Source organism: Perca fluviatilis, chromosome 19, assembly GCF_010015445.1.
Source record: "Perca fluviatilis chromosome 19, GENO_Pfluv_1.0, whole genome shotgun sequence".
Taxonomy (NCBI): Eukaryota; Metazoa; Chordata; class Actinopteri; order Perciformes; family Percidae; genus Perca; species Perca fluviatilis.
Genome location: NC_053130.1, coordinates 14,717,573 through 14,726,713, shown reverse-complemented (window position 1 = coordinate 14,726,713; position 9,141 = coordinate 14,717,573). Strand labels below are relative to the sequence as shown.

Here is a 9,141-nt window from a genome sequence, read left to right as displayed (position 1 = left end):
TATGCTCTGGTAACAAGACCCTTAATCAAATGGGGAAAAAGCATATAGCAGATAAAGTATTCCTAAAACAGGGCTGTATTTGTTGGGATTTTATAAGAAACCATTTCATCTTTCCACAAATTTAGCCTGTTTTTGCCACTAAAGAGTGCGACTCTGTTTCCGATTAGTGTCAGGCCTTGTCAGGCATGCAGCTGAAATAGACTCCATGGGAGGGTGTACTCTCTCACAGGCGTCCGTTACAGGCACCACATCTGCAGCGGGCCAGCCATCTGCACCCATTGTCTCAGAGGCACAACGCAGCCCTGCACGCATGGCTAGCCTCGTAAAGGCAGGCCCTTTCCCCTCTGTCCTCCTCCATCCCTCACGGTGTGGGGAAAAAATGACTTCTTAATCAGTCAAAAGGGGCAGCAGAAGTGGGGAATCAAACTAGAAGTAAAACAAATTACAAGGTTAGTTTTTCCACTTTCACTATCGTGTAAATTCTGTTGTCCACTGAACTGAAGCAGCCCCTGTTCATTCTGACATTAACTCACTTTATTACTTGCTTGTTATCTCTACGTGAGTTTAGATTGTTTCAGAACTGGAGAACTATACAACACACCCGGAGGAGCTGAGGGGAAAACAAGAGACTTTTGGAAAGGCAAAGATAGGTGAAACAATGGTATTATCGAAGGCAAATAACCTCAAACTACCTCTAAAATCATATGAATATATTGCATTCTTACCCAGGGGAAAACTCCTAATGCTCCTAACAGTGAGGAGTAAGCAAATCCCCTTAAAGTAGCCTACCACATCAGGCACCAACCCTTTCCCTGTCTCTGCTAACCAGGTTGCACTATTGATTAGACCTGCTGTCTACTGATGCTTTTCACTTTTAAAGTCTGTTCACATACAGTCAGAAGAACTGGGTGCACGTGAAAGGCAGCTCTTATTTGTCAAAAATTATAAGTATGTTTCAAGTGAAATAAAGCAGTTGTTATAAATGAAAGCTGGCACTTTTTTGTGTTATGTGTTACTCTCCTGCAGTATTGATAATGAGGATTTATTATGGCACAGTTGACAATGAATGCAATGTGCATGCGTTAGTGGGAGGGATTATCCACCAAGTAGGGCAAGTGGCTGAGGCTAAGGACTGCAATTCCATCGAGCCTAGTTCATTTCAGTCATCCGCTCAGTGCACAGACGGGACAAGGAGCACTTTCAGCGCTGCTTATTTGTCAAAGTCCCCCCCACCCCCCAAAAAAAGTGAAAATGGTAAAGTACATGCGACAGCACAGCGAGCTGAAACCCGAAGAGGTTCTGTCGGAGTCTGATGCTTCAATGGACCAGCAGGATTTCGGAGAATTGTCCGACTATTCTTTCAGCGACGTTTTATACTCCAAATGTTCCGCAATGGACCAAATCGGCACTTTCATGAAGAACGTGCAAGTGCTGCTCGATGCAGCAAATTACCTAGAAAATATCGACAAGAACAACGGAAGTAAGTAAACACGGGCAGTAGGGGATATTAACACGTAATGCGCCGAGCAGACAACAATAGAGGCGAAGGCGACAAAAGACGCGCAGCGGACAGAAGAGCCTGACAGCAGCCAATTATATTTCACCTGCTACTGAAAAACTAGTCGAATCGACCTAACACACAAAATATCATCCATTGAAAAGAAATCGAAAAATTGCCTACATTTTTAATTCAGAACGAAACCGTATTGCCAGAGAGAGATTTTATTGCAACAATAGCCTTCAGCTGAATGATCTTCTGCTCCCATTCTGACCAAAACTGGTCTTTGACAGACCGGGAGATTTCACTGAATACGCACGATTCATTCATTATTTTAAATAGGCTTTGCATATATGCACATTTAGGTTAATTCATGTAGAAATGTATGATGTTTAAGACTCCTAATTTTCGAATTCATCTTTTATCTCAGTTGATCCCAGCTCCTTTCACGCTTATTCCATTAAAATATCTCATGCATCCACTTGAAAATATAGCATTCAAGGACCGTCTTGCACATACAAACTGCGAGTTTGAGTTTATTTTCTCTAAATATTTCCAATTGAAAGCCCACCTATCATTTTCAGAAGCAGCTGCTTCTTCCTTGTATGTGTTGTTCACATGGTTTCCACATGGAACAAATTGTAAAGTTTTCATTGGTCGGCACACATGTTCCCAGCGCGAGTCACTGCAGATTGCCAATCACACGCAGGTTCACGTCTGACGTCCTATGTTACTGGGAAGGAGCGTTCATGGGAACTGTAGGCATTTTTAAACAACTGTAGAATAGAAATGCGTCCTTTAAACATACAGCCTAATGCATGAGTGTATTGATATTTGCATTTGCTGAGAAGGATTGTCTGTCTATTACACTGAGTTTTAATTTTTTTAGTTTAATTCCATGGATGTGTTGCCACCGGCCACATATTTAAATGTAATTTAGAATTCGGGTCAATTAAGGCCACATCCATCATGCAAATCCAAGCCCTCATGAAGCATTTAGCTTGGAACACATTTGTAAAAACTGTACAATCCTCTTTTTAATCCTCTTGATCATTTTCATCACCAGAATGTGAGCATGGTTATGCTTCAACTTACCCTGTGGCCCAGACTGCACATCATCAGAAACAGCGTAAATTCAAGAACAAGAAATTGGACAATATTCACAATAGGTAGGTCCTAAATTAAATGTAGTAGATGTGAATACCATGTTTGTCTTTCTTTATGCATGGATTTGAGAACATATTTTAAAATCTACATGATGCACAATCACTAAAATTATTATGACCATTACATTATCAGTATTGTGGTATAGCATGATTATTTTATCATTGCATAATTTGTTTTGTACATATAATATGTTGCATTTTGCACCATTAAGACTTGTGTAACATTTTTGTTTATATATATATTACATCAACAGGTCCGCACACAATGAACTGGAAAAAAATAGGTGAGTTAAACAAGACTGAAGAGGTCATTTGTATGCATGTTTGTGACAAAGCCAGTACTGAAAGGTTGAGACTACACTGAAGGACATGATGAAGATAGTGAAATGTTGAGACGGTAGGTAGTCATCTTAGAATTCTACTGCCATCTTACTTCAATTGACTTTTGTGCATAACAATTTACAGTTTGTGCAAAATTCAAACAGAAGAGGGAGAGAATAATACAGCATCCACAGCATTTTAACTGCTTTAGCAAATGAGGTACACAGGGAGTCTATCTCAAGAGCCAGCTGTCTCAAAATGGAGCTTCAAGCTGATAAACCACAAGCTTTCTCCATTCTGCCATGTTTGCATATCTTGGTGCATACCATTTCAAAACGAGATGCACTGCAGGCCTATGAATCAGTCTATTATCATCCAAAAAGACATTTTTTTATCAACAACTTGGAAATTCCCCCAATGTTGTATGATGGCAGTGTGCATTTTGCAAGGCAAATAGAAGGGAGGTGCAATGCAGCCTCAGTAGCAGCAGTTCCTAGAGGACATACAGACATTTCCCCAGTCAGCAAATGGGAACCGTCTGTTTCCAGACAACAGGGCTCCTTCCTGAATGTTTCTCAGCTGCAAATGTAACAGCAGCTTGCTTCTATTGCTCCAGGATGAAAGGGCCACCGCTTTGAGCATGGCACAAATGTCAGGACACATTTATCCTAAAATTAAATGCCCAGCTAATCTTCAACTCATGTGTGTGAGAATCTTGGTTTGAGAGATGCACTAAGTGATGAGAAAATGGGCATCTTCACGAGCAAGGCTTATTTCACATCCGGCTATTTTATTTAACAAAATGGTGGCCAATGCAGAGAGAAGAGATGACATCACAACTCGACCTACATTTTTCTCCATTATTTGAAAGGAGAGTGAGTGTCCTTTGCCAGTTTCTGCATTCGTTCAGACCACAGGCCCAGAGGGCTCGGTGGATCAGAAACAGAGTATCGAGCTGACCTCAGCAGCTTTTTAAATGGGGGGGCAGACAGATCCATGTGTAATTGCAAAGGCGTCAGATGGCTTGGCTAACTGGCAAAACTGATAAACAGATAAATCAAGTGCCTGAATACCTTGACTGTTACATTGCTTATCACAGATGGATTAATGCTATCATAATTAGAATTTAACAGGACCAATCAAACAGTGGTTTGCCTTAACTATTACAGAACTAATCAGATTGGATAAGAAGGAAATATTATAATCTGATTTAATCAGCATCAGTGAAGATTACAAGAATACATTAGTCTGGAAATACATTTTTATGTCTGTATAATTGTCGCACGATGCACATTACTCCATGTTTGCTGTCTCAAAAGAGAAATGACCCGTCTTGACTGTGTCTCCTCCCGCAGACGAGCACATCTCCGCCTGTGTTTGGAGAGGTTGAAGTCCCTCATCCCTCTGGGACCCGACTGCAGTCGGCACACCACACTGGGACTGCTCAACAAGGCCAAAGCACATATCAAGGTGTGGTAGTCCCTGTTGTATGGTACCATCATGGGATTAAGGGCTGATTTCTGTCCAATTTTGTGCTCAAAAGTAATGACCCAAACATATCAACATACTATTCTCACTGCTTCTTTTTCCTGACTGGCCACATGCTAATAGTTGGTAATGCTAGTTTGGGAAAGTAGCAGTAGCAACATCACAAGAGTCGTCATGCTGAAATTGTCCTTTTTCACAACAGACTTACTACTGCGACATGTCAATTATTTTTTAGAACATAAGTGTATTTTAGTCTCCTAGCTCTCACCCTTGGTGGCCCACAGCCTCTGGTTTCCTCTCGAGGTACAAGCTGCTGTGATACTTTACTGTCCATCAGGCGTAATCGAAGTGGAGCTCCACTGTCTACATAGGCAGCTCAATATTTAGCCTGAAATCCATTTGACCTTTGGAATTGGACCTGGATTTACTCCCACTTCTTTGAACTTTTTGGCTCAGTTCATTCAATATCTAATATAAAAGGTTAAGGATAGCACACACATGATTTATGGCAAGCTGAGACCAATTTGGTGCTAAACTGTCACTCAATCACCTCACATTAGAAGTGGGTAAATGAGATATTGACTACAACAACAGAAAGTTAGTGGTTTTCCCTGGGCACGTTCATGCAGTCAGTTTCCTCAGAACTGTTAGATGAACTACACTTTAATGTACTTTGGCCTCAGCATTAGGACATTATGGTTGCTGCTTGGTTATTTTTCTTCCCCTTTTAAACAAATCTCCCTGTTGCCAGGGCTGTCCTTTTTCTGATTTTAAGCCTTGTTGAGTCTTTGATTAGGTCTTTTGTCTTTCATACTTTGTTAATGTAAATAGTACACTGTCCTGGTTGTTAGAACTGCACAAATGATTCCGTAGCATCAAAGCATCCAAGACTCAATACTTTGGTTCCCCTGATGGCTACAGTCTAAGCCAGATAAGATATTTTGGGGGAAATACTGGATTTTCTTAAACCCAGTCTGCAGGCTCCAGCAGTGGGAAGCAGTTGAGGGATGATTGAAGCCTGAAATATGAAAGCAATCCTGGAAACAGTCTGTGGGAGTGTGTCTGTGTGATGTCATCTGTTGACTTCAGACTTGCCTGTTTAAAGTCCAGGAAATGTGGGCCCTGAATCCTGCGGTTTTGTATTTTTGGAACCAGAGGTTGTGTGGATGAGTAAAAGGGCGGAGTAGGTGCAAGCAGCAGGAAGCTATGGCAGCAGGAAGCAAAAAGTAGAAAGAAAACACCCTGTATTGTGCAACAGGAAAAGCATGAATAAGTGCTACTCTCACTAGCATCACTGTACCAAACTCCCTCATAAAAACTGGCATTTTACTGCATTTTTGATTGTGGGAAACATGCACGTCTCTTCAAACATCACTCTGTGCCTTCATGTAAAATGGTTCAGGAAATAAACCATGCATGGCAACTGATACAATACAACATGTGTCACTGTGAACTACAGTCAGTTTTTTTTTTCAATATTTGTGTTAGTATATCCAGCTGTACAGATACCACAACAGTTGTTTTTTCCCACCAGCAGTAAATATTGTTCAAAAACTGGCTTGCATACAAAATGTTAGTACTTACATGAATTTGTTTTGTTTTTTAATTAATGGCACGATCAGATGCGATGATTGGTGTGAAGCGATTGGATTAGGGTTAGTTTGGTTATTTGTAAGCTTCTTAGACATACTTTAAGCAAGTGGTTTGTGTGTTGTTTGACGTATACAGGCTTTATTTAAAATAACTATTGAACACCACAATGAACTAAAATCAATGTCCAAGCTGGGGAAGTTAAATAAATTAAAGCTAAGAAGGCAAATAATTAATGTTTCTGCATGCAGGACAAGATGACCTTTATGTTCATTTGTACACCAAAACCTAAGCAATTACACTGCCTTTTGCATCAAGTCATCTTTCACTTATATCCACATCACACAGACAGACAGCTATTCCTAGAATCCAACCATGCTGAATATTTCAGTAGAAGGCACAGGGGGTATCCTATTTGCAGCAGAAACAACTACATATTAACATGCACAAGAGACAAGTTCACCATCATCTCATGTATGTAATATGTTGTCATGATGGTGGGATTTAATGTAAACACCCAATGTGGCGCGCACACACACACGCACGCACGCACACACACACACACACACACACACACACACACACACACACACACACACACACACACACTTGATTACCTGTACATAACAATACAATTAACTCTTCTGCATTTTCCTCTTATTCAGAAACTTGAAGAGATGGATCGGAGGAGTCTGCACCAGCTGGAGACCCTAGAGAGGGAGCAGAGGCACCTGCAGAGGCAGCTATCCCAGCTGCAGACTCACGGAGATAGGGAGAGGGTCCGTACGGACAGCGTGGACTCCCGCATGGACTCTGACCGCTCAGAGTCTGACAAAGGTCAGTGTTCTGAATCAGAGCCTTTATCCAAGGACACACCTTTTAGTATCGTTAGGGTTCGCCAACATTTAAGGCAAGCACAATTTCAAATATTTTAACTTGCATGATGCAGAAAACTAATCTGTATTAATTCCTTTTGTTTTTGTGCAGAGGAGATTGAAGTTGATGTGGAAAGCACTGAGTTCTCCCATGGAGAAATGGACAGTGTAAGCACCAGTGGTGCAAGTGACCTGGATGACCACAGCAGCCGGCAGAGCTCAGCTAGTGATGAAGGCTACTCCACATGCAGTCTAAAACTGGCTTTCTCTGCTTAAAGCACCAGCCTATACTTTCACTTCAGCTGCAGTCTTTTATGGCTTTCACCTTTAAAGTACCAGCCTAAAGCTCCATTCTCCCTTTGCAGTTTAGGTTAACTGTCTTCAGAAGAACCAGCCTCAATCCCACCTTTGACCTGACAAATGAAACGTCTACTCCACCCTGAGAACCAGCCTTAAGTTCAACTCAGCCTAAACCTTTGAAAAGCCAAGGGGCTCCTCTACATCAGTCTGAAACATTTTAGACAACAGCCTCAAATTTAACTTCTCTGGCAATATACAGTTTCCTCATTTTCAGAGTTGACTTAACCAATCACCTAAATGACCTTTAACCCATTACCAGCTTGAATCAACCATACCTGCAATCAATACTGACCCTGTAGAGGACCCATGATCGCACCAGTGTCCAACACTGGAGGGGAAACTACCTTTAGTCAAGTTAATCCTCTGAAACCAGCAAAAACACTAAAACCCCTATACCAGCTACAAGCTCATCATTGGGAACGTTTGCTCCATTTGCCTTGTAAAAACATACCCCCTCTTCTTCGGATAGCATATCCAGACATCACTTCTTGTCAGTGTACAAGCCGGTGACAAGGGCTACAATGTCTGCATTCCAAAATGTTTATTACACTCCTATAACCTCTGCTTTAGGACCCACAACCAACCATCACTGATCCATGTGGCGTCCCTTCTCTTGACTGAAATACAGTCATATCCAAACAGGTGGTGTAGTCCACCCTTGGTATTCTAATTTATTTTGCATTATGATTATAGTATTTATTTTTGGTATATTTAATTTTACTCTAGCTAGATCTTGGTCATGCTTGAACTTTTTTCAAATTTTTTTTTTTTTAACAAGTTTACCAAATTACATGACATTAAATTTAGCCCCACAGAAGCATATGCAGTGCTAAAGGTTTACTCAATGTTTTGTTGAATGAATCACATCTCTTTCATATTGTGCGCAAATGCAATTTTATAAAGACAGTAATAAGCTATCCCACACTTATCCAAGCACAAGGCTGAAAGCAATAAAGCATCTAGTTTTATCATATCCTTAATGTTGGCTGTGTTTAGAACACTATTCTGTCCGTCCAACACCAAATTGCTTTTTGCTAGTTCTCCACTTGCTCCAGTAATGGTATCAGTTTTAATATTGAGCACTAAAACGATTGTAATTGATTTTTTTTTTTTAAAAGCTATGGTGCATGTGTATTGAATGTAGCTTGTCTAATCATGTTGTAATGTGCTTTGGATTGACAAGTCTTAAAAAATGTCTGTAGCATGAACATTAACACTACAGAATACTAATTTTGGTTTATACTTCAGTGTTTAGTACTGTATCTTTTATGTATTGTAGCAACAACAAAAAAAGTTCAAATCTTTGAAATTTGGAGACACCCCATTAATAATTCTATGTATATCTGACACAGAATTGCACTGCTGACCTGTTGGAATCCATGAAACCAAATTTTTCACATTTCAATATGATCATTTATCTGCATTTTCCTGGTCCAAGTCCTAAGGAGATCACCACCAAATTGTGTCTTAACATGGGTATATGACTCTTGCACAAAGTTCCTTGTTACAGGTCTTTTTCCCCCCCAACCTGTTTGGGAAACTATAAAATGCACTATGAAAAAGACTTGTTAAGGAAGTATGTCAAAGCACACCCCCGAATGTTTTCTCTCATGCTTAATCAGCCATCCAAGGTGACTTTGTTGCAAAATATGTGCTGCTGGTCCCCTGCTAGTACTTTGTTACAGTTCCTGAAACTTTCCCTGGAATAAACCTCTACCACGCAGACAATAAGCAATGTCTTTTTTTTTAAGCTTACCATTACATGTCATTTAGCAGACATGTTTATCTAAAGCGACTTACAATTGCTATATATGTCAGAGGTCACACGCTGCTGGAGCAACTA

At 40.5% G+C, this 9,141-nt stretch overlaps 1 protein-coding gene across 1 annotated transcript; it reads left to right on the top strand.

Annotated features, from left to right (window-relative positions):
- Positions 1–1,134: 1,134 nt before the first annotated feature.
- Positions 1,135–9,021, top strand: LOC120548513 (max-interacting protein 1-like). The gene is made up of 6 exons (XM_039784791.1): positions 1,135–1,480; positions 2,565–2,667; positions 2,919–2,948; positions 4,341–4,455; positions 6,729–6,900; positions 7,051–9,021. Exons 1-6 carry the CDS (start codon positions 1,252–1,254, stop codon positions 7,212–7,214), a joined length of 813 nt encoding a protein of 270 aa, XP_039640725.1. The 5' UTR covers positions 1,135–1,251; the 3' UTR covers positions 7,215–9,021.
- The last annotated feature ends 120 nt before the right edge of the window (positions 9,022–9,141 follow it).

What these genes read in the sequence shown, in the direction of transcription:
- LOC120548513 (XM_039784791.1), top strand. Translation starts at nt 1,252, where the DNA reads ATGGTAAAGTACATGCGACAGCACAGCGAGCTGAAACCCGAAGAGGTT. An exon ending in AGGCCAAAGCACATATCAAG is followed by an intron (nt 4,456 to 6,728) that starts GTGTGGTAGTCC and finishes CCTCTTATTCAG; the next exon opens with AAACTTGAAGAGATGGATCG. An exon ending in CCGCTCAGAGTCTGACAAAG is followed by an intron (nt 6,901 to 7,050) that starts GTCAGTGTTCTG and finishes GTTTTTGTGCAG; the next exon opens with AGGAGATTGAAGTTGATGTG.